At 37.7% G+C, this 26663-nt stretch overlaps 1 protein-coding gene across 3 annotated transcripts in view; it reads right to left on the reverse strand.

The window, feature by feature from the left end:
* Nucleotides 1–14704: 14704 nt before the first annotated feature.
* The window catches only part of LOC150075695 (E3 ubiquitin-protein ligase RNF220-like), a 226643-nt gene continuing 214684 nt past the window's right edge, over nt 14705–26663 (reverse strand). For all 3 annotated transcript variants that reach the window (XM_090388362.1, XM_090388364.1, XM_090388361.1), the window contains 2 exons: nt 26173–26247; nt 14705–14979 (listed from right to left, as the gene is read on the reverse strand). In XM_090388362.1, coding sequence (XP_090244488.1) covers nt 14908–14979; nt 26173–26247 — 147 coding nt within the window. In that variant the 3' untranslated portion in view covers nt 14705–14907. The remainder of the gene's footprint in view (nt 14980–26172; nt 26248–26663) is intronic.

Below are 26663 nucleotides of genomic sequence, written 5' to 3' on the forward strand. Positions count from 1 at the left end.
TTTTTTAACTTCTGGTGTTTATTGCTATAAACTTTATTTTTATTTCAAGCGTATGTAAGTTCAATTCTGTAAATATCTCGGGTCGAGCCCGCATGTACTCTTGTACATTGTACATGTGGTTCCTCACACTTCAGTATGTAAATCTCATACGCTCCTGGCACACTGCCGTCCCGGGATGGCCCACAGTTTCTTGTGGTTAATAATAATAATAATAATAATAATAATAATAATATGACAAAAGGAGAGACCTACAAATACCTAGGGATGATGTAGGCTCAGCAGTTACAGCACAAGGAAATCAAGAAATGCCTGACCGAAAAATGTCATCAAAGACTCAGAAGTCTGCTTAAAACAAAATTGAACGGAAGGAACACAGTTAAAGCCATAAACACATTTTTTTTTTTTTTTTTTTTATGAAAACCCCAAACACGAAAGGTATCAAAACCTATAGTACTTAGTACCGTGCATGGGTTGAAGGTGAAGTACGGGGGGGAGGGGGATGCCGGAAACTTTGCTCTAGAGACTAAACATGGGTTTCACCACTTCAAGCCTTCAATAAGCAAAGTGGTGGTATTTCACCGGTTGATGAAAGTCATCTACATATGCAGCTCCAGTACCTGGTCAGGTTGTTGACCTTCGGGGTCACAGATTGGACATTCTGGGGCATTGATTGGACTAACACCGAGCTAGAAGATATCATGCGAAAGACAAGGACAATAATGACCAAGAACCGCCAACACCACCTGAAGTCAGCGGTGGAGAGACTAACAATAGCTCGGAAAGAGGGAGGAAGGGGGCTTGATAGAGCAACAGAAAACAGCGATAGTTAATCTGAAGGATTACTTCGAGAACAACACAGCACCACTCCACCAGGCCATAAGGAAGATAGATAAGTGGTACACCCCCCACCCACCCAGACGGCACAAGAAACTAAGTTAGAAAGATGGGAAAAGAAGACACTGCATAGCAGACACTACAATGACCTCCATCAAGATCATATCGATAACATTGCTTCCAATGCATGCCTCACAGGCGGGGCGCTCTTCCCTGAGACTGAAGGATTCATGCTGGCTATCCAAGATCAAGTAATCAACACTAGAAACTATACAAAATACATCGCAAAGGATCCCGGAATATCAGATGACACATGTCGACGATGCCACCTGGCCTCAGAAACGAGCCAACACATCATTGCGCGTTGCAAAGATCACCTTGCAACCCGCAGTGATGATCGATCACCCAGACTGAGTACACTGATAGACACGACCAGGTAGCCAGGATAATAAATCAGAAGCTAGCGACCAAATACCAGTTGACCAAAGAAAGTGTACCATACTACAAGTACGAACCCCAGGCAGTACTAGATACCCGAACCCACAAGCTGTACTGGGACCGGGCCATAATAACGGATAAGACCATCCCGCACAACAGACCGGACATAACCCTTGTGGTTATGTTCGGTCTGTTGTGCGGGATGGACGATGGTCTTAACCTTTACCATCTTTTCCATACAACAGACCGGACATAACCACAAGGGTTATGTCCGGTCTGTTGTATGGAAAAGATGGTAAAGGTTACCTATCTGATTGACATAGTTCCCAACACTGGCAACCTCCAAAAAACTCTTGAGGAAAAAATCAGGAAATACACGAACCTCAGAAAGGAGATTAAAGAGATGTGGCATATGCAACAAGTAACGACCATCCCGATCATCGTGTCAATCACAGGTATGGTGCCAAAGACCCTACAAAACAGACTACCAGCAATATGTCTCCCAGCAAACACCTACAAGGAACTCCAGAAAATCGCAATCCTGAAAACTTGTAGGACAGTCAGAGATTTCCTCGACCAACAGCAAAACCAGACATTACAACCACCCTGTGTAGCAGTACCCGTCCAGGAGTGGAATCCCCCAATCAGGGAGAAATAATATAAGAGCAACAACAATAATAATAATAATAAAGAATTACTCATGAGTGAATAAAGATTGTCTTCAACCTGACCAGGTTCAACAATGATCGAACGATCTATATCAAGTGCATCGATGTCATTCATTCCCTCCCTTCTAGTGGTTACGTAAGTAAAGAAATCTTTGCTGTTTCTCTTTGTATCTTTTGCCAAATATTTATCATAACCTTCCTTAGCGTGCATCTGATTTCATTTGATTTGATTGCAGTCTGGTTTATATCTACCGTAAGATTGTGTAATCCAATAAGCGTCCCATGCATTTTTTTGTCTGCCCCGAGGCTCATAAAATCATCTGACATCTATTTGGGCCTAAGCCTCGCACAGTAGTTCTTATTTGGTATGAAACGCCTAGTAGTTTTAATGATAATTTCACTGAGTGCTTTCGATTTAGAGTTTGTAGTCGACGATATCATCATTTGGTCCTACTGTAGAGAATTTAACAACTGTCTGAGACCTCTGTAGTGTCCTTCGTGAAAGCAAAAATTCTTCGCTTCACTCGTGAGGGTAGTTATATCTTTAAATAAATGAATTACTTAAAGATATAGTTTACTATAAATCCCACATGATTCACTGCACCTAGTGGTTCTTTTATTGCTACTGTGAGTAGCCAACCCATAAGTTCCAGTCGGTATCTGGAAAGTTCCAATGTCCCATTATAAGACTTTCTGATTTAATGGGCCACTCTGTTTTTCTGTTATTGTTCGTTTTGGTCATCAGAGCCATTAGACCTATAGCCAGTGGTGAGATTCAGTCAAATTGCCCGAATCTGTTCCTAGAATTTCCCGAGTTCGCCGAACCGGTCCCTAAAGGCAGTTTCACACCAAACGCCAGGATAGATACTCTACTTTTGGTCTATGTTTGGTTTTTCTTTTTTATCTTGAAAACGGGGAGTAAGATGATAGAAAACTGTTTTTTTTTTTAAATTTTTGATTCCCACCACTGCCTATAAGCGACACTCGTACTTTCATTTTTGTTTTCACAGTGTTTATATAACACCAAATTGACTCAACGTTGCACTTGCCAACCATGTTGCGTACCTATGGTAATTAGATTTTGTTGTATGTTTAACTAAGAAGAAAACACCTCCCGCTGTATCTATCCTATTTGTCGTTTCTGTATACGCTGTACTCCCCATATTCAAATTCTGCATTCCTTATATTCAGCAGCGTAGTTACGGTCTTTTGCACCCGGGTCAGATCCTTCTGGTGCCGCCCCCTAAATAATGTTATCAGCTTGAAAAAAGTCGTAAAATTTAATTGATTTTAAGAAATCGCAGAAAACTAATGAAAAATTTGCAAGGAACGTTAAAAATTCATTGAATATAGTGTATTTACATAATATTTAAAATAATTAATATTAGCCATATGGTGCAAGGAAGCCTAAATGAGAAAAAGAGATACAAAATGTGAAAACTAGTAAGAGAAGAGATTTAGTTTTAAATTTTGTGTCTTCATTTTGGCAAATTTATCAATAACCTCATCAAAATTAATTTTACTGAAATATTCATTTTCAGTAGATTTTTTTTTTTTTTTTTGCGAAGGAACCAGGTTTTCCCTGCTTCCTTCATGTATCGGGCTCGAGGCGGGATTCGAACCCGCGACTTTTGGGTTACCAAGCAGCCAGGCACTTTACTCACCCGACTAGCCCGGTCGGCTTTCAATAGATAATACAGATAGATTTCATAATGTAGTCTGACCCATTGGTGTGCGGAAGTAATTTTTAATTAATTTAAATTTGGAAAAGCTTCTTCCACAAGAAGCTATAGATACATATATTGTAAAAAAAAACCTTCAACGTAATAATTTCGGAAAATATTCGAAAAAAAATCCCATTTCTAATAAACAAACTCTACAAATTGCAAAGATGTCCACTGTTTTACTTCCTCAACATTATTTTTGCAGATTGGAAGTGACGTCGTAGTTGGCAAATTTCTAGTACAATTTCTTCATGACGAAATTCATCGAAAATTTCGGTCAGCTTTAAAATATGCATTTCATATTCTTCTTTCTTCGCAACATCCAAATTATACGGTTGAATAATGACAAATTGACAAATTTCGTCCATTGCTTTCGAATGAACCTCCAATTCTCCATGAAACCTATCCAGGCATTCGCATCGCGCAATTTAATTCTTCTTGGAGTGACAGTCCAGCATCCTCCGTCATTTCTCCTGGCATTTGATTTTTATCCTTATTCTTCCTATTGAACTGCCCATTTCCTCACAAGTTGTACTTGCGAATTGAAGAGTACTTTCTACAATTTTATTTATTTCTTCATTAATAAATAATTTTAAGGTCTATAACATTACAACACCTTTTTCCAGGCTTATTCCTAATGCGTAAATATTTTTGGGTAAGGTTCACTTCTTGGAGAATTTTGTGCCAGAACTTAGAAAAGAAAAATCATATGGATGATAACAAAATTTCAGCAGTCCCTCCGGTAACTATATTCTCTTGAGGTTCGCACGTTTGTAGAGCAGGTTATTTTTTCAAAATTCATTTGGACCATATTTATCCTCCACCTTGTCTGGGCAAGACTGTCATTCCTATATGTTTTTATGATTTCCCGACAGTCTGGAGAGACTGAAAAGAAAAATTAAAGGCTTTCCAAAGTTCCAAAGAAGGTTATGCATGACGAAACGCTTGCAAATGAATGCACTCCACATAAATTTAACAATGGTTTGCACAGGGCATAAACAATACTTTGGGATTAATTTACTTGATTTTCGATTAGACCCCACCATGCATTCCTGCTATGGTTGCCACACTGTCGTAGCCTTGACCAAAGCACACATTTATATTCAGTCTATTCTTTTCTAAATTATCCAAAATTAATTTTCTCAGTTTGGCAGTGGTCTTTCCAACAATAGAGAAGAAGTCTAAAAATGGCTCGTTCAATTCAACCTTACCCAAAACTCTAGAAGGAAGGAGATGAATCAGATTGGTTCACTTGATATTGATGGTTCAACTAATCAGGTAGCTTACAAATGAGGAGCTATTCAGGGAGGGGAATACCAGAGGTATATTAAACTATGGTAATGAGTTAAATGATTTTTTAATAACCATAACTGAGAGCAAAGTGGAGGACAAATTGTTGAAGATAAATATAAAAAAGGCACCTACGGTGGATGTGATCTATCCAGTTATATTATAGGAGGCTGCAAAGGAAGTAAGCAAACCCTTAGCCATAATTATGAGAGCTTCCTTGGACTCAGGGGAGGTACCAATGGATTGCAGATGTTTAAATCAGACCCCAGTTCACAAAGGAGGATCAAAGGGTGACACAAGTAATTATAGACCTGTTAGTTTAACTTGTTCCAGGGACATTAATGGAGTCACTAGCTATAAAGCACTGCAGGATCAACTATAAAACACTTCTGCTATACACTGTGCTATCATTTTGTTAGGTACACCAATGCGGTGCACACAAATGTTTTGTCTCACAACGTTGCAAGTCACATGACCACAGTTGTGGATATAAATGCAGCAGAACAACCTTTCTAGTATCAGTAAACCGTACAAACCGTAGCAAGAATGGGGAAAAGGAGTGATCGAATGGACTTCGAACGTGGCATGGTAGTAGGCACAAGAATTGCTGGAAAAAGCATCTCTGAAACGGCAGTTCTCCTGAACATTTCACGCATTATAGTTTCAAGGGTGTATCGAGAATGGTGCAACGAACAGAAAACATCCTCTCAACGGCACACCTGTGGAAGAAAATCGCTTGTTGTTGAGAGATCAGAGGAAGATAGCTAGAATTGTTCAAGCAAACAGACGGGCCACAATACAATGTCACACATCACGTCAGAATACAACCTTGGTGCGCAGACAAAATATCGCAACGGACCACCAGTCGCACTCTATTGCGAATGAGCTACAACAGCCGATAGCCACATCGCGTACCTTTGTTATCAATGAAGAACAAGAGAGCAAGCCTCCTGTGGGCACAGCAACACCACCACTGGACTATCGAGGATTAGAAAACAGTTTCTTGGTCTGACGAGTCGAAGTTCCTGGTGAATCATGTTGATGGAAGGCTCAGAATTTTGCAAAAACAACATGAATTCATGGAACCGTCATGTTTGACGACTACTGTGCAAGGTGGTAGGGGCAGTGTTATGGTAGGGAACGTTTTCTTGGCACATATTTGGTTCATTGATACGCATAGTTCACGTCTGAATGCCACATCGTACCTAACTTCGATGCTGACGAAGTGCATCCGTTCATGTTGACAATTTATTCTCGGTCAGATGGTGACTTCCAGCAGGATAATGCGCCTGTGCACAAAGTCCGAATCACTATGGAATGGTTCCAGGAACATGACAATGAATTTTCTTTGCTGCAGTGGCCTGCTCAGTCCGCGGATCTCAATCCTATTGAACATCTTTGGGATGAGCTGTAAATGGCTATTCGCTGCAGGCGAATTAGTCCATTCACTAATCTTGTTGCCTTTCTCTGTACTCGTTCCAGCAGCACTACGTCCTTCTTGAAATGATCCCTCCAGACCAGTATAGAGTACTCAAGGTGTGGCCTAGCCATTGCGTTATACATTGTGAATAATCATGTCCTTATCACTGCTAGAAAAATTCCTGTATATCATTGATAAGACACCATGAGCTACTCCTGCAGCCCGTCTGCACTGTTCCGAGAACTTCATATCTGCCTGCACAATTATTCCCAGGTCCTTTTCATTCTCTACCACTGTCAGTGGTACCACAGAGTTGATACGTTGCTCTGGGGTTACTGTTTCCCATATGTAGTATTTTACATTTGTCAAGGTTAAACTTCATTTGCCACCTCTTAGTCCATCTGCTCAACCTTTCCAGATCCTGTTGCAGTAGCATACTGTCAGTAGTGTCCTTAACAACCCTGCCAACCTTCGTATCTTCTGCAAACTTGGACATTAAGCCAGATATACCATCATCAATATCATTTATAAATACAGAAAACAACATACCAAACCCTGAACCCTGAGGGACTCCACTAATAACATTAGTCCATGATATGTAGTGACCATTGATTACCACTCTGTCTTCTCCCACTCAACCATCCCTTTATTCATAGCAGCAATTTTCCTCCAATGCCACACTGCTCCATTTTTGTGCAGCAGTCTTCCATGTGCAACAGTATCAAAAGCCTTTCTAAGATCCAAATATATAATATCAAAGTTATTCCCTGCATCCAGTTCTTTTGTGACTGCATCAAAGTATTCAGTCAAATCGATCAGGCAAGACTTTCCCTTAACAAAACCATGCTGTGTCCGAGCTATAACTGAAGTCTTGTCTAGATGATCCTGCAGTGCTTCTTTAACCAGTGCCTCCATTAATTTTCCTGGAACAGAAGTTAAACTCACAGGTCTATAATTACTTGTCAGTCTTTGATCCTCCTTTGTGAATTGGGGTCACATTTGCACATCTCCAGTCTGTGGGTACCTCCCCTGAGTCCAAGGAAGCTCTCATAATTATGGCTAAGGGTTTGCTTACTTCCTTTGCTGCCTCCTTTAATATAACTGGATAGATCCCATCCACCCCAGGTGTCTTTCTTGTGTTTATCTTCAACAATTTCTCCTCCAATTTCCTTTCAGTTATTACAAAATCATCCAGCTCATCCAGAGTTTAGTTCACCTCTGGCATTCTCCTTCCTGAATAACTCATGTGTGAATGTAGATGCAAAATATTCGTTTAGTTTGTAAGCCATCTGAGCAAGATCATTGACAGTTAAACCATAAATATATCCAGTGGACCACTCTGATTCAACCCCTTCCTTCTAGAGTTTACATAAGTAAAGAACTCTGCTGTTTTTCTTTGCATCCTTTGCCAAGGATTTCTTATAATCTGCCTTTGCCTGCCTAATCTAGTTTATGACTTGGTTACAGACCAGCTTATATCTATCATTGGCTTCCATGTCACCCATTAATTTATATTTATCCCATGCATTTTTCTTCTCTACCATATCTCTCATTAGTTCATCTGACATTCATTTAGACCTAAATCTTGAACAGTATTTCTTAGTTCGTATGAAAAGCCTAGTAGTAGCTTCCAAGATAGGTTCTTTGAATGCTTCTCATTTTAAATTTGCTGTTGGTAACATCAGTTCGTCCTATTGTATAGAATTTAAATACTGTCTCAGTCCATCGTAGTCGCCTTTACGAAAGCAATAAACCCTCCCTTTACCCCTAACGGTAGTTACCTCTTTGTGTAAATTCCACTTCAACACACTGTGATCACTGCCACCTAGTGGTTCCTTTATCTGCAGATTCTTAATGCATGAAGAATCATTATTGATAATCAGATCAAGAGTATTACTCCCTCTAGTTTTCTCCCGAACATGCTGATATAGAAAACAATCATCCAATAAATCCACAAAAGCCTTGCTAGTGTGTGAGTGACCAACCCACAAATTCCAGTCAATATCTGGGAAATTAAAATCCCCGATTATAAGACTCTGATTTTCTGGCCCACTCTATTTCCCAGTACAGTTTCTTATTATACTCATCAGAGTCATTAGGCCTATAGCACACTCCTACTCTCAATTTTGATCTCCCAATGCTTATGTCACACCAAACTGAGTCGACACTGCACTGTCCAGCGATATTGACTGGCTTCACTTCCTTGCATTTTATGTTTCTGAACTAATGGCATAACTTCTCCTCCCTTCATATCCTCTCTATCCTTTCTGTAATCCAACCAAGGAAAAGAAATCTCTCCATATCATCGTACTTTGCATTCTTGTAATGCCAAACAATGAGGTTGGGAATAGCCATGAGATAAAGGCACCATTGGAGAAGAGACAATCTCCAAGTTGTGATCTGAGGTGCATAAAGAACCTTTCAATTGGACCATGTACTTAGAAGGGTTGTTTTTGAGAAAAAGATCTAGTGTTGGCTGAATGGTTAGGCCCCTCCGGTATTCTTGTAGGGCCGACCGGGCTAGCCGGGTAGGTACCTGGCAACCCACAGGTCGAGCGTTTGAATCCCTTCTCGGGCTTGGATCAGAGTACAAAATGTAAAAAACTTTGGGAGGTGGAATATAGCCACAGAAGCTGATGCGCGAACAACTAACAAAAAAAAAATTCTTGTTGGTAAATGAACAATCTGTGTAAGGTCATTAGTAATTGCAAAAGCCTCAGCATCTCGACCAGCTGGGTTGGTGTGACTAGAAAACGGAAGCCAGCTGGAGTTGTGAACATTAAAATCACCAAGGAAAATTACCTGTTAGGAAAGTTGGACTGGAGAAAGTCAAGTTGCAAAGTGATCGAAGTGATTAGTGGAGTTGGGAGAAAGGTAGTGACAACAGATAAATTTGACAAAATGAGGTGGAGAGATTTTTAAGCCTGAGAAGATTGAAAAGCGGAGATTCCAAATTAGATTCCAAAAAGTCTCTAACAGGGAATATCGGAATGGATATATGCAGAAGTACCACCTTTGAGGTGAAAGGAATCATACAGTGAATAATTTGGGCATCTGAGATGAGCAGTAGATGAATCAACCGATAACTGAGATTCTGCCAGAAAAAGTACATGGAGTTTGGCAGACTGCAAGTGGAAATGGACATCGTTGAGATTAGAATTGAGACCACATATATTTGTGAAATGAATTAGGATTTGTTTGGGTGGTTTAGATTTTTTCTCAGATAGGCTTACTCTATTAGCTTGACAATTCATTGTGTATTCATTAGTAAGAAAAAGTGAGTGGGACATGCTGTATGAAGTAATGAAATTTTTGGATATGGCGTACACATGTTAAGAATAATCCCAGATCCTTGACATAACGTGGCCTCAACAATGCCCCTCATATACACTACTCTGACTCCCTTCAGTCCCTATCTGGCAGAGTAGAGGTAGCAAGATTATACACTAACTGATCCAGAAGCCTCCTAGAGTGTTACCAATAGGTTCAGTCCAGTGTACTAACTAGCAGTCGGCCTGCAAACACTGTTTTAAAGTTGTACCCTCGAAATGTAAGGAAGATTGGGTCTCGCCATGATGTTCATCATAACCTCAAAAGTCATCAACCCTTGTATAAGGCAATGGTCAGGCCACACCTTGAGTACTGTATGCAGGTCTGGAGGCCACATTTTAGGATGTAGAGCTGCTGGAACAAGATTAGTGAATGGAATAAAGGGTTGCTCTTAAGAAGAAAGGCTTAAGATTTGCAAATTCCAGTGTGTGGTGACTAGGCACCTTTGAGGTGACCTGATTGAGGTGTATAAGGCTTTGAATGGTTTGAGCTAGCTCAATGCTGATGGAATTCTTCCTCTTGGCCAGATTAATTGCCTGAGGGTACATAAATTCAAATTGAGGAAAGACAGTTGTGGAATAGATGTGTGGAAATTTGGCTTTAGCCAGTGCGTGGTTGATTGCTGGAACAAACTTCCACCTGTTGTAGAATTTGACAGCTTAAATAAATTCAAGGCAGAACTAGTCAAACATTTGAAGCAAATATTTGGGTGAAATGGGAAGGTTTTTTTTTTTTTTTTTTTTTTTTTCCTTTGGCTGATGCTGTATAAGCTTGCTTTCTTGCATCATATGCCTCTACTAATGCTAATTTTATTCCAAGAATAGAATTCTAAAACCGATTTCTTAATAAATTATGTCTGTGGCATTTTATATGTTAGTGAAATCATTAACATCAAAGTTAATGATTTCATAATATATTGTGAATATGTTATTTTTTGGACAGGTGTTGTGGAAATAAGTTAAAAATTTAAAGGAAGAAAGACTGAAATTTCTTTAAAAACAAAATTAGATTTAATGCAGATGTAGTTTCATATATTTGATATAATCTAGTAAAGTTTCTCAACAAAGAGTACCTAGTCTATGTAAACTAAAAGACACCTTAACCAGGCTGTTCTGACAGCTAATGGGAGATTTACTGTTAGTAGCCGTGCCTTATAAAATGGCCAGTCATTGTGTGTATATATATATATATAGTCTTTTTTATTTTATTGTTTAAAAATTCCCTTTCCATATTTTATATTACAATGGAATGTAACCTGTCTTTCTTCCTTACTTCCCTGCTTAAGTATTTTCCAATAGCATTTGATGGATAACTGCATTTAAAACGTGTTTTCTCAAAAAATTCCCATCTCCCCTTTTTATATTCTATGACTTTTATAAAGTTTACCAAACGTGTTAGGAGGCAACTTTTCTTACTATTTAATATTTCTGATGGTATACTATGATTATCTTTGGTTCTATCAGCTTTTAGAGTTAATTCTCCCCTCTCCTTATTAAGAAGGCAATTGGGAGATTCAGTGAAGCAAATAAAGGCACGAGACATAAGAATATTACAATTTACTGTTCTGGATATGAGATCTCAATGATTTCATGTTGTTGATCCAAAATTGACCACTGATATACGAAGTATAGCCACTTTTTCAGGTGGTTGTGTTCTTATTGATTGTAGATGAAGAGTGAAATTTAATTCCTTACAGAAGACTTACTGATTTATGATGTAGGTGATTTATTCACCAATTGATTATTTCTGAGATTATTTGAGTCAGGGTATGGATGAAAGATAATATGTAAGATTTCAGAATTTGTGCAAATATAAATGACTACTTCATGTGATGTGGCACAAATGTGCTTAATGTACACGCAAATTGTTCAGATATAGTATATTGCCATTCTACAGCTTGGTGCTCTTCCTGCATGTACATATGCTTTATACAGCAGCTTTTGCCAGAAAACGTATCTCTTTATATTGGTTCTGTATTGCTAACACATCATATTGCTTTGACAGTACAATTTCTTCCAAGAGTTGCTAACTTATTCCTGATGCTGCTAACGTTTTTATAGAGAAATGTAGTTGTTCGTATTTTGACCAATGCAGAAAAGTCGTGGGGGTACCTTACACCATATGAAAATCTAATGCTAATACAATTATTAGATTTTTAATCTTTCTATGTTGAATCTTCCTTTAAGTTTGGAGAATTATCCACCAGTGTCCTCTCCTTACTGCACATTGATCCTGGATTGCTAGTCACAGGTAGCCAGTGGTAATAATCAATGTTCTCCTCACAATGGGTGTAAAAGGCCTAAGTTCCAATTCAGTCGATAATGAATTGGAACTTTTATGGGCTTTTTCCACTCTATGGCCAAGTTCATAGAGTGGAAACATTTTTTCCCCTCCTGAAATGTCAGTTTTGTCCAGCAAAAACTATCAAACCAATGAGAGTACATGCAATTAAAGATATGTTTAACTTATATAGGTTGTAAATTATTATCAGGGTTTTTGTGGCCTATAATTTTCAAACCGGAAACAAAATAAAACTGCTTATGCAGTTTTATTTTGTTGTTTTTTTGACAACAATAAAAAAAAAAAAAAAGAGACAACTGGAAGACAACAATCTTCCAGTAGTCTCTCCTCTGGCAATGCTGTACTCGCCACATTGATGTCTTGGAGATATTGACGGCATTACTTCAAAATGGCAACTGTTCAAGGGAAGGCAATGTGCATACTTTGGTTTTACGAAACAAAGTGTTATCACAATGCAATGTCATTACAGAACTCAGTATGGAAAAGATCCATCTTCAGATAATGCTATCCAATGTTGGTTAAAACAATTTCAAGAGACTAGTAGTGTTCTGCACCGAAAAGGAGTGGGAAGACCGAGCACTTCGCTGGAAGATGTTGATCGAATCCACAAAGTGTTTTCTCGAAGCCCCCAAAAATGAACTACAACAACAAAAATCATCTCAGTTGAGCCAGGTGAGGATGAATTTTTAATTTGGCAATTGTGGTTGATACCTATTATTTAATTTGCATATCTGTTATTGGTCCTTTATTATAATTGTTTTCTGCTGTTGTGATTGTAATAATATTACTATTTTTCAAATAGCAGGTCTAAGTCACTCGTGCATATGCTTTTGTGCACACTGCATGCAAGGTATGTCATGTCTTATCACTTATTTCAATGGAATGTCAAATAAAGGTTTCATCAGAACACATTTTTATTATTTAGCATTTGTGCCTCAGCAACTAAGATCATGAAGAATCGGTATACTGAATCTGAGGATCATGTGCAAGATTGATCTATTTTGTTGGATGAACAACTCGAGTTTTGGGGGGTAAAAACTGCAATTCCCTCTCTCGATACCTTCTAACTTGACCATGGTATAAAGAAAAGTGATTGCAGTCACTGTAGAAGCAGGGAGAACCAATTTGTACCAATGGCAGATATAAGAGGGATTATTATTATTATTAGCTATATGGTGCAAGGAAGCCTGAGGCTTATGCTGCACTAGCCAAAAAAAAATTCCTGAGTTACCCTGAGAGAGAGAGAGAGAGAGAGAGAGAGAGAGAGAGAGAGAGAGAGAGAGAGAGAGAGAGAAAAGTAGAAGGAAATCACCAAGAAAGAGAAGAATGATGATATCCAGCTCAGGACCCTGGGTGTGCCAAGCTCATACTCACCAGATGTGAGCCCCTGGGGATGAATGAGGTGTTTGCTTCCCACTCCCAGGAGCCCAAATAAATTGGTACAAATATTGTTTTATGATACCAAGTTATATGGTAACTGTTTATGTTTTATGTATCTGTTGAATTTTAATCAACAGATACATACTTCTAAAATTTTAATCCAGCTATTAAATAGTTGGATTAAAATTCAACAGAAATTCAAACTAAATTTAAGCTTAATTTTCAGTTCCTATCAATCACCTGTATCATCTTTGTTATATCGCTTCTCGGAGAAAAATAGCTGGTCCAGACAAACTAATGCCGGCAACGAAACATTTTTTTTGTTTAGTCTAGGGTGATCGGATGTTTGAATTTTGAGTATAACATGGAGACTACCATCTCAGGATTAATCAACAAGAGCTGCTTAAGGCCCTTAAAGGCATAACCAGAATGAGTGGGAGAGGGTTAATTTCATATTGGCAGATGAAACAACAACAACAACAAAAAAAGGCCGAAAATAAAATTTTAGGAACAACAGAAGATTACATCTTCTGGAGTTTGCCTTCAAACAGCACATTGTTGATCACTGGAATATGTTGCCTCCTAAAGTAGTAGTAAAGTAGAGAGTCTGACAAGGTTCAAGGCAGAATTGCATTGTTACTTTCTACTTTTTAGCTACTGAAGGGATTTTTTTTGACTAATGCAGAATATGTTTAATTTCTTTGCATCATTTTGCTTCTTTAGTACTAATACTACAACTTCATAATTCATCACTTTAGAAAGGGTGATCATGTAGACCTCATCCCAAATGCTAAAACAAGTAGAAATCACCTGAGGCAGGACAGGGCTATTAAATATAGGTGGGACAAACATTACTAATGGAACAATGAAAAATGAGATTTATCTTGAAATAACAGCTTCAGGGGGGGGAGAGGATCTCAGTGAAAAAAAAAAAAAAAAAAAAAAAAATACAATTTCTCATTCACATTTTATTAATTTTTTTTTTGTTCAGGTTTAACTGAAGTTATTTTTCTTAGGTCCATCGTATCAGAGAAACTGTTTAATTTATGTATTCTGTATTTCTTGTAAAGAAATTAGTTTTAAAGTAATGCTGTAGTAACTAAATGAAGTTTTCATACATAATAGTAACAAATAACAAAATATTTTATTTTCTGTTCCACAGAAGCTAAATTTCTTTTATAATACAACATCATTTACACAGACATATACGGCATTTAAAGGTATAATCACAATCCCTTGCAGTTCGTTAGCAACATATGAAACATAAATGTGAATCCCGATCAGCATCTTCTTTAAAATCTGTTTGCAAAAAAGCAAAACAGCCAAATTTAACTATGAGTCTGCAGAAGTTTATGCATCACACTGGTTTATATGACATTGTTTACAAGATGAGTGCTTTTTTCATGGTCAAAGTGAAATAGGCAGCATACTATCAAAGTGGTTTGCAGCAATCTATTTTTTATGAAGTCCACCGTATTATATCCAGATGATGAATGAATTGAAATGCAGTTAATATGCAGCCTTAGAGATATATTCGTCGAAGATCTGCAGGAGATGTTATCATGTTACATTGAGGACACAGTTTCTTGACTCCCTACAGTTACACATGGGAGAAAGAAAAAAAAACAAAAAACAAAACTTCATTGATATATAAGGTAATTTATTTTATCAAATGGTATAATAAATTAGGGAGTGCATATCAAAAAAAAAAAAAAAAAAAAAAATTTGCTTAAAAACAAGATGCATATTATTTCGAGAGGTTCTAAATGTCCCTCAAAACATATCTGTGTTAAATGATTCCAAAATGCACATAAGGAGAGGTTGAAAACAGTCTGCTGATTATGCACATAAAACAGAGCTTATATTTTATTACTAATATGCATAAAAAATGGACTTCAAGAACATAAAATTATTTTACTTAATGTGAAGGTGATTTATAATGACAAGCATGTTTATTCAAATTTAAAGCAACTGAGTATATATTTTGTGATATTATTAAAAGAATTAATACATTAGCACACTATTTCTAACAGAAATTTATTTATTTTCTTCAAAAAATATTTTATAATACTGTAAATAATTCTTTTCCTTTACTTTCAATTTTGTTACATATATAAAGATTCATTTCATTTCAATTTCATTTTAAACTAGAGTGAGTTAAATACAAATAGTTACATAATTAGACTATTGTTTCTATCAGCAAAACAGATAGAAACAAGAAGCCGAGTGTCATTCTACTATACAGCAAAATACCCCTAGCCTGAAAGTGGTACAGTTCCAAAAACATGACCTTGAGAGCCCATCAGACAGAACACAGTCTTCATAACTATTTAAATGTCTATTTGCCAAGTTTTAATACCATGGTCATAATGTCTTATCACTGTTAGTGCTACTATAAGACAGCCTCTTATGCATCATCATCTGTCCAGAACTGACTTTATTTTGCCATTTCACTTTTTAGTTTCCATATCAATTTTTTGATATATGGGGATAGCCAGACCATTCTCAGCAGCATTTCTGGAGGGTTGCTATTGTGTTGTACTGTGTGTCATCCTGTAACAAAATGGCACTTTTAAGACAAATGTTTTGGTCCCTTGTTTTGCATGCTGCAGATGACGTAACAAGATGAACATTTAAACAACATGAAATGTGATATGGTAATAGCAATGGATCTTGAAAATAAAACAGTATGATCTTCCCGGCACTTATATTAGTTGTTTTTAGTTTGTAGCAGACTTGCTGCTCTCCATTTCATCGTACCTATACCATGGTCTGACCACGATCGCAGAATAGGCCAAGAATGTATTCATATTGTATTGTGAATAGTATTTTCACAACATATTCCTCTTCATCTCATTATTTTCACTGAAATTCTTTAAGTCAGGAAAATCATTGAAAATTATTTCAAAAATGTTGAAATCAATGAACATTTGTGGAATGGTTTATAATGATTAGAGTGATTCTATCGCACAAAATAACAGGACAAATTCATAATTTCTTAAAGACATCAAGTGAACTGGCAAGTAAAATAATAATCACAAAAGACACTTCATTTTAACTGGTCTTGGCCATCTCAAAGAATAAAGAAAAATTCATTATTAATTCATGAAATGCCAGTGCTGTTGTTGAGTTTAACGACACATAGGCTGCTAGGGCCATAGTGTCTTTCTAATGGTGAATATGAAACAGTAACTATATTTTATGATATATTCCTCCGATTTAGGAAAGTAAATAGTTCTTTTTTTATTAGGATCACCTCCCTGAATCTGCATTAATTTTATTGATGACTGCATATTAGCAATTGACTTAAAGGTTTCTAAGAGGATGTTTTGAAAGTGGGGACAGTCCACTAGCAAATGGCAAATGGTCAGTTGTACTTGACATGATGTACATTGGGGAGCGCTGTTAATAGATACAGGTGAGTGAGACGAGTATGCCCAATCCTAAGCCTTCCTAAAATTGTTTCTTCTCATCTATTTTTCGGGAAACTAGAGAGCCACAGCTTTGGTTCTGGTTTTATTTGGTATAGTTTGTTTCCTGGTCAATAGCTGGTCACTAATCTCTCCAGATTAGTGACCAGCTATTGTAGCATGCTTTACGGATGATATGTTTGAAATCGGAATATGGAACTCGACAATTCTGTAAAATAGAAGTATCTGGTTGTTTGGTTGCAAGATCTCCTCTTTCATTTCCTGCTATATCAGAATGTCCTGGGATCCAGCAGAATGTCACAGTTTGGTTTGACTCATTACACACAAGTAATTTAGAATAGATTTGTTTTATTACAGGGTGAGAGGAGGTGGTATTACTATTTATGGCAGAGACAGCACTGAGTGAGTCAGTGTATATTAAGGGGGACAAAATTAGAAGTTGAGTAGTGTGATCTAGAGCCAAGTTAATAGCATAAAGCTCAGCAGTGAAGATACTGCATTTTACAGGTAATGAGACAGAAGTGGTGAATGATGGGAAGATTGCCGCAGCGCCTACTTGGGTCTCAGTTTTTGATCCGTCTGTATAGCTCTTACAGGCCTGTGAATTAGAAGCAGAGTGAGTTTCATGTAACTGTGCGATATTGAAGGGAGACGAGGTGATCTTTCCCCACTGTTGGAAATAGTCATCATAAATTTCAGGGATATTTGTCCACGGTGGATCAGGCGATGTCATGTCCTGATATATATTGCCAATTTCTATATTCCACGTTTGAGTTAGTTCTTTAAGTCTAAGTGCAGCAGGTCTGTTTTCATTTGGTTTACTGTTGTAAAATGACTCCAATTTGGTATTGTACAGACATCTCCAATTTGGGTGTGAGGGAAGACTGCGGATTTTTGCGGCATATATCAAGAGCAATGTTTTCCTCCGAAGATGTAAGGGAGGTTTGTGGGCTTCAATGTAAAGGCTCTGAATTGGGGAGGTTCTGAAAGCCCCTAGAGAAACTCTCAGAGCACTGTGCTGGATAGTGTTCAATTGCTCTAAGGTAGTTTTTCTAGCAGAGTCATACACTGGGGAGCCATAGTCTAAGCAGGACCTGATGAGAGCTTGATAAAGATGGATTAGGGTATGTCGATCAGTGCCTCATGACATAGATGACACACACCAGAGGATATTCAATTTCTTCAAGCAGATGGTCTGAAGGTAGGTCACGTGTGCTTGAAAGTTTAGTTTCCTATCTGGCACCAGGCCAAGAAAATGGACAGTGTGAACAAGGGGTATTGACATGTTATTGATCTTTAGCTCAGGATCAGGATGAAGTGACTGTAGTTTGCAGAAGTGAGTATGATGGATTTCTCCTCAGCAAGACAATAACCATTGCGTAAGGTCCAGGCTTCTATTTTAAATAGAGCAATTTGCAACTGTCTTTTCATAGTATTCATACTTTGTGATTGACAGGATACAGTGAGGTCATCTGCATACATATATATTTGAATGGTTTTTGGAAGATCTTTCAATATGTTGTTCACCCGAATTGCAAATAGGGTAGCACTCAGTATTGAACCCTGCAGGACACCCTCCTCCTGAATGCAAGATGCTGAAAGCATGTTTCGATATCGGACTTGAAAGGTGCGTAATTTTAAAAAGTTCTGAATTATTTGAGGAAGATAGCCTCTCAGTCCCAACTGATGCATATCTTTAATAATGCCAAGTGGTATCGAATGCTTTGTGAATATCTAGGTTGACCATCACTAGATGCTGTTTCATGATGAAGGCATTTCGTATGTTGCATTCAAGTTTTACAAGCAATTCTATCTAGGGTAGATCTGTTTTTACCGAAGCCATATTGGTGATCAGAAAGAAGATTCTGGGAATCTAGAAACCAGGTGAGCCTCTTATGCACCATCCTTTCAAATATTTTGCCCAAAAGGCTTGTTAATGATATCGGTCTGTAGTTCTAAACCAGAGTGGGATCTTTGCTTGGTTTTGGAATAGCACAGATATAGGAATGCCGCCAGGACAGAGGATAAGTATTTTCTGAAAAGATACGGTTGTAGAATAGTAATAATATGCCACGGTCGGCTTCACATAGATGCTTCAGCATACTGTAGTGAATGCCATCTGGTCCTGCTGCACTATTCGACGATTTTCTTAAGCATTCCTTGAGTTCAACTAGAGTAAAAGGCTGGTTATAAGAAGTGAGAGTCTAGTTTGAAAATGCAATTTTTGACGTTCTTCATTAGCTTTAATGCGTTGAAAGGATGTCACATAAGAGGATGAGGTGGAAATGTTATAAAAAAGACCTGATAACACATTTGCAATATCAGTAGGGGAAAATAATTCCTGCCCATTCCATTGTATTACTGGTGATTGCAGCAGTAGAAATTTCCCATAGAGTGCTTATATTTTTTCCCAGATAATTCGAGTGTCAGTATTTTTGTTAATGGATGAGGGAAAGTTAATCCAGGATTCATGTTTTGCTTTTTTTCAAATTTGTCTTGCTTTAGCTCCGAGTTTTTTTGTAAACAATTAGGCTGGCGGTAGTTGTGAATTTCCGAAAGTGGTTCCAAGCTCGGTTTTTATCATGCTTTGCTTTGGAGAATTCTTCATTCCACCACTGATTTTGGTGTACACTCTTGCGCTGGTTAGATTTTGGAATGGAAATTTCTGCTGCAGATAATATATGGCTGGTAATGTGGTCAGTTGCGTCATCAAGATTCTGTTGCTGTACATATTGCTTTTCAAGTATGACACGATCTGTGTTTGAATTGAGCTGATTATAGGAAAATGGTCACTGTGGAATGGATCATTTAGCACTGACCATTCCATGTTTGGAAAAAGAGATGCTGAACAGATGGATAGGTCTATGGCTGATGTAGCACCTGCAGGCAGTTGAATACGAGTTGGTGAGCCAGAATTTAACAGAGTCAGGTTGTGGTTATCCAAAATGCCAGCGCACTAAAAACCTTTACCAACCATTCATTGAATGTATTGTGATTATTCCATTGAGTGAACTAAAATCATACAAATAAATTTTAATTCACAAAAATTTAATAATAATTTTAATCAATTTGCAGTGATTTTTCTATTTCTCTGTGGTAATGGATACTAATTTAAGTATTTTGGATGAGATTCTGTGGCACATAGCATTAGTAATGCCAACTGATGCAAGAAAAAAGTTTACACAGCTTCAGCAAAAAAAAAAAAAAAAATCCGATTACATTTATCTATTTTCTCCAATAGTTTGTCTAGTTTTTCCTTGAATTTATTCAAGTTATCAACTTCTACAATAACATATGGAAGTTTGTTCCAGCAATCAACCACCCACTGGCTAAAGGCAAACTTCCGTGTATCTATTCTGCAACAGTCCTTCCTCAATTTCAATTTGTGCTCCCCCTAATGTGCATAGTCTGAGCAGAATAATTCCTTCATCATTGAGCTTGCTCAATCCATTCAACAGTTTAAACACCTCAATAATATGATCACACAGGTGCCTAGTCTCGAGACGCTACAATTTAAAGAACTGAAGTGTTTATTGTATTGATAAGATCACTCCTTTGTTTAACCCGCCAATCTTGTTGCTATTCTCTATAATTAATGTTAAACTTCAACTCCCAGTTTTCAGTCCACCTGCCTAACTTTTCCAGGTGTTGTTGCAGTAGCATACCATCAATATTACCATTAATCACTCTACCAACCTTTTCATCATCTGCAAACTTGGACATTAAGCTTGATATGCCTTCATCGATATCATTGATAATTATGAAAACAACAATGGGCCCAACTTTGAACTGTGGGTGACTTCATTAATAACATCAGTCCATTGATTACGACTGTCTACTACCACTCAAACGTCCCTTTATCCATAATAGCAACTTTTTTTTTTTTTTTTTCATGAAAACCACAAAATTAGAACCTATATGTTTAGTACTGTGCTTGGGTTGCAGGTGGAGAAGAAAGAAGATATTTGTTGACATTAGACTTGAACTTCTGTAGACTGTAATTTTCAGGAAATATTTGAGAACCACCCGTAGTTGAATGAATAAACGAGGAAGATAAAAATTGGTTCTGTGAGTTTGAAGTTGGAGAGTAAATGGATGTTGGCTAGTGGCGGCATGCATTTGCATGTTTTGAAAGAGAGAGTGGGAATTATAGAAGCCAATTCAGAAGAACATTGCCAATTGAAGTAGCAGTAGAAAAGGTATGGAGAAGAAACAGTATATCTATGAGACAGAGTGGAGAGACTGTTACAGATGAGTCATTAATTAACCTAACTGTCTTCTTCTGAATAGAATCTAGATGCCTGAGAGAGGTTTTGGGGGCAATGTCCCAGATGTGGGAACAATATTCCATGGTAGGGCAGATTTGTGATTTGTACAGAGTGAACAATTGTTTGGAAGAAAAGTAATGCTGAGAGCAAAAGAGAAAACCCAGTTTTTTAGACACATAGGAAGCAATATTTGTAATTTGCTTGTGCCAAGAGAGATTAGAAGTCAGGGTAATCCCCAAAAGAGATTCAGAGTGTCACCAAATATAAGCATAGGAGCAGAAGAATCTTTTTTGCGAGATATTAGTACAGACTGAGTTTTAGAAGGATTGAATTCAACTAAGTTGACTTTGCCTCACTGGAGATCGGCATTTAAGGAATTGGTAGCAGATATTTGAGAAGTTGAAGCTGATTGAGCAGGGCAAGGTTTCTCAAACTGGAAAGTGAGATGCAATGTGCTATCATCAGCAAAACTATGGATAGGATTTCTGGTCAAAGGAAGAAGGTCATTAATATACAAGAGTAAAAGAGTGGGGAAAAGAACTGAACCTTCGGGGACACCAGCATTAGTGGAGAAGTTAGAAGACAGAGGGCCATCTACCATCAGCCTGAGTGAGCGATCAGAGAGAAAACTGGAAAACCAATTACAAAAAACAGTTGGCAAACCATAAGATGGAAGCTTGTTTAGAAGACCTTTATGCGAAACAAGATCGAAAGCCTTTGAGATGTCAAGAGCAACTGCTTGTGTTTCACCGAACTTTTCCATTGAATTAGTCCATAAATGGGTAACATAAGCTAGAATATCACCAGTGGATCGACACTGATGGAATCCATACTGGCGATCATTGATCAGATGGAAGGTTTCTAGGTAGTTTAAGAATGGGCGGTTATCTGACTTCTCTATTGCTTTAGAAAGAGTAGAAGTAATTGCAATGGGACAATAATTGGATGGAAGGGACTTGTCACCCTTTTTAGGAACTGGTTGGATATGACCAAATTTCCAAGAAAAAGGAAAAACACCTTTGGAATAAGAAAGTGAAAAAAGGCAGAAAAGGACAGGAGTAAGTTCAGGCACACAGGTTTTGAGAACAAGTGGAGAAATACCATCAGGACCTGGAGCTTTCTTAGCATCAAGGTTCATCAAAATCCTTCTGACATCCTTTTGGTGGAAGACAACACAGGAGGCATTGAATGGAGCTTGCTGGGAATGGTGGGAGGTGTTTTACCAAGATCATTAATACATGGGTTGGAAGAAAAATGGGATGCTAGCAGGTCAACTTTATCCTTGCTGAAGTGACAAAAGAACCATTTGGTTTTGACAGAGGTGGGAGCAGCAAAAGTTTTGCTATATGAAGTAATGTAGTATTTGGATATGGTGTACACATGGTAAGAATATACCCAGATCCTGACATAACATGGCCTCAACAATGCCATCCGCATACACACTACTTGACTCCCTCCAGTCACTATCTGGCAGAGTAGAGGTAGCAAGATTATACACTAGCTGATCCAGAAGAATCCTAGAGAGTTACCAATAGGTTGAGTCCGGTGTACTAACTAGCGGCCGGCCTGCAAACACCGTTTTAGAGCTGTACCCTTGAAATATAATGAAGTTTGGATCTCGACATGGAATTCATCATAACCTCAAAAGACATCAGTCATACTGCATGATGGAAGAGATGGGGAAAGGTTGACTGGAACTTAGCTCTGGAGACTAAACATGGGTTTCACCACTTCAAGCCTCCAATAAGCAAAGTGGTGGTATTGCACCGGTTGATGAGAGTCATCTACCACTTAGTATTGCCTGGTAAGACAGAGAGGCGGCATTCCTCCGTGTGGTGTGGGCACCACACCTTGACTCCTGCTTACGTTGGTTCACACTTGGGTGGACACCCACGGTGTGCTTGAGCATGTGGGTTATACCCAGGATTACTAACAGTCCCACCATTGTGAAGGTGCAACCAGAAAGCATTTGGCTGTCACAAACCACCCGGAAATTGCAGAAATTGGGACTACTTGATTTGAGTGTCACGCAAATATCAGTTCCATCAGCGTGTTAGACTCCCAGGTAGCAAGCACACCTTGTCTGGCATATCTGAGAGAATGTCTGTGATAACCTCAACTTGCACTTAATGACACACTGCTCCAATTTGGACAGCAGTCTTTCATGTGCAATGGTATCAAAATCTTATTTGAAATCCAAGTATATGATATCAAAATAATTTGTTCCCTCCAGTTCCCTTGTAACCATATCATAGTATCGAATCAAATTGTTTAGACAAGACTTCCCCCCTTAACAAAACCATGCTGTGTGTGAATTATTACTGCAGTCTTGTTTAGATGATCCTGCATTACTTCTTTAACTGATGACACCATTATTTTCCCTAGAACAGAAGTCCCAAGAAAGAACATTGGCCTGATGTAGCCAAGTGGTTAGGAGCAAGAGTGCAGTAGCATACACTCTTTGAATGGACCGGGCTTCAAGCCTATGACTGCAAAATACAATTAATGTTTGTACTGATAATTTATTGTAAACTCCTCTGATTTGGTGATTGTGCTGGAGTATAAACAAATTAAACTAACAGGTCTGCAATTACTCGTGTCACCCTTCAATCCCCATTTGTGAATTGGTGATACATTTTCATATCTCCAGTCTGCAGGAATCACCACTGAATCCAAGGATGTTCTCCTAATTATGGCTAAGGGCTTGCTTACTTCCTTAGCTGCCAACCTTAATATAATTGGATGGATCACATTCACTGCAGGTGCCTTTATAATGTTTAATTTCAAAAATTTGTTTTTTCCAAGAACCACTAGGTGGCAGTGATCAGGGTGTATTGATGTGAGATTTATTTAAAGATATAAATACCATCAATCAATAAATACCACCCAGTTGGTTCCACTGTATAGAATTTAACTGTTTTAAGTTCTATACAGTGGAACTAACTGATGATACTCACTTTTCTCTCAGTTATTACAAAATCATTTAGCTCACTTTTAGAGTTTGATAAACTGGCATCCACTTTCCTAAATAATACCTCATGTGTGAATGTAGATGCAAAATACTAATTCAGTTTGTCAGCAACCTGAGTAGGATCATCAATAGTTGAACCATTGTTATCAAGTTGACCAATATGATTCAATCTCTTCATCCTAGTGTTTACATAAGTAGAGAAGGTTTTGCTATTTTTCTTTGTATCCTTTGCCAAAGATTTCTTGTACTCTGTCTTTGCTTTCCTGACCTCCTTTGTGACTTGATTACAGACTGGCATATATCTACCACAGGCTTCTGTGTCGCCTGATAATTTATAGGCATCCATGCATTTTTCTTTTCTGCCACATATCTCAGTTCATTTGACATCCATTTAGGCCCTTACGTTGAAGCGTATTTCTTAGTTGGTGCAAAAAGTCTAGTTGCTTCTATGATTAATTCCTTGAATGCTTCCATTTAGAATTTGTTCATTTGAGCATCATCAATTGGTTCCACTGTATAGAACTTAAAAGTTTTAAGTTCTATACAGTGGAACCAATGGTGGTATTTATTGATTGATGGTATTTACATCTTTAAATAAATCCCACATCAATACACCTTGATCACTGCCACCTAGTGGTTCTTTTATCTGTAGATTCTTAATGCATGAATAATCACTGCTGATAATCAGATAAAGAGTATTACTCCCTCTTGTTGCTTCTCTAACATTATACTGTAGAAAACAGTCAAACAATAAGTTCACAAAAGTCTTTCTAGTCTGCAAGTGACAGTACTCTACTGAAACAAGATGTAGAAAAGTTGGGCAGATGGGCTGAGAGGTGGCAACTGAAGTTTAACATTGACAAATGCAAAGGACTGCATATGCATAGCAATAATCACAGAGTAATGTACTAACTGTGCGACACTATACTCAGCGTAGTGCAGAATGAAAAAGGCTTGGAGTCTTTGTAATTGTCCAATGAGATATAAAGTTTCTGAGCTGTGCAGACAGGCTGCCAGAGAAGCTCGTGTGGCGATACAGGAATGTTGCTAGCAGGGATAAGGAGGTGATTATTCCTTTGTATAAGACAATGGTCAGACTAAACCTTGAATACTGTATACAGGTCTGGAGGCCACATTTAGGAAGGATGTAGAGCTGCCAGAATGAGTACAGAGAAGGCAAATGCTGATGGGATACTCCTTGATTAGATTATGCACCTGAGGGTGGCACATACATTCAAATTGAGGAAAAGCAGTTGTAGATTAGATGTGTGGAAATTTTCCTTCTGCTAAAAGAAACTTGCATCTGTCATTATGGAATTTGATAGCTTACATAAATTCAAGGAAGACCTGAACAAATGCTGGGAGTAAATGGATGGGTGAGATGGGAAGTTTTTTTTTTTCTTTTTGTTGATGCTGTATAAGCTTTCTTTCTTGCATCATATGTCTCTACTAATGCTAATGTCCCACAAGTGCCAGTCAAATATGGAAAGTTAAAATCCCCCATTATATGTCATTGATTTTTTTGACCCACTATATATCTCTGTACAGCTGTTTGTTGCAGTCAGCAAAAAAAATTCATAAGTTAGATTTAAATTTTTGAAGTGTTTACAATTCTGTCCCAGAGATGATAAGAGGGAGTCTGTGACGAGAGCCTTGTCAACCAGTTTGCCCCTGGAAAGATTGTGCAAGGCTGATCAGGTAGAATTTTTTGCAACATGGTCTGTGCTTCTTAACAGGAAAGATTGCTTCTGCAGGGATGGGATACACTTAAATAGAAAGGGAGCAAGAATATTTGATGATGCTATCAAGGCAGTGTTAGGCGGGTTGGAAAACTGCTAGCTTTGGGGGGGTACACAGACTAATAGATTAACAATAGCTGCAATCAATATGATTCTATGTATCATATTGAGGTAAACTTCTCTTATTCTTTTACAAATATTGATAACAATGTAGAATGTATTGAGCATTATAGCTCTGGTTTATACTATAAACAAATTCATAATGTTTCTTGTATACTGTTTTTTTTATATTTCATTTGATATCTGAATAAATTCAAAATAAAAAAAAAAATAAATAAAAAAAGTATGTTATAAAATACATTCATTTAAAAATCTTACCAATGTCCTCAGCCAACATTCTTCGCAATGGACGTGCCAGCAACCAACAGATACCAACGGTTTTGTATATGGTTCCTAATTAAATTAAAAATCAATTAACATGTGCATTTTATTCAATAACTTCTCTAAAAAGCAGCAGAACTGCCAAATATTTTAGCAATTAAAACAATGATAAGGTAACACAATACAGTAGAGCCTCGCTTATGCATTCATACATATTTCTGCTTACATATTATGTCTCGAAATAATAAAAGTGCGCGCACATGCACACACACAATAGTTGAGTTGTTGTGATATTTTACTATATGTGGTAAACAGTTAAACCTTATTGCACATAATAATAGAGGACCTATATATTGTTGTTTTTCCTCTCAATTTTAATGGTTGACCCTTGGAAATGTCACTAAAACTGAGTGGTATATAAAAATATACTATATGTGTACATAAGCATTTTTGTGTGTGTTCTGCAAATTCAAAACACAGAAACATAC

The sequence above is a fragment of the Mastigoproctus giganteus genome, chromosome 14 (assembly GCF_048544385.1).
Source record: "Mastigoproctus giganteus isolate SK-2022 chromosome 14, ASM4854438v1, whole genome shotgun sequence".
Taxonomy (NCBI): Eukaryota; Metazoa; Arthropoda; class Arachnida; order Uropygi; family Thelyphonidae; genus Mastigoproctus; species Mastigoproctus giganteus.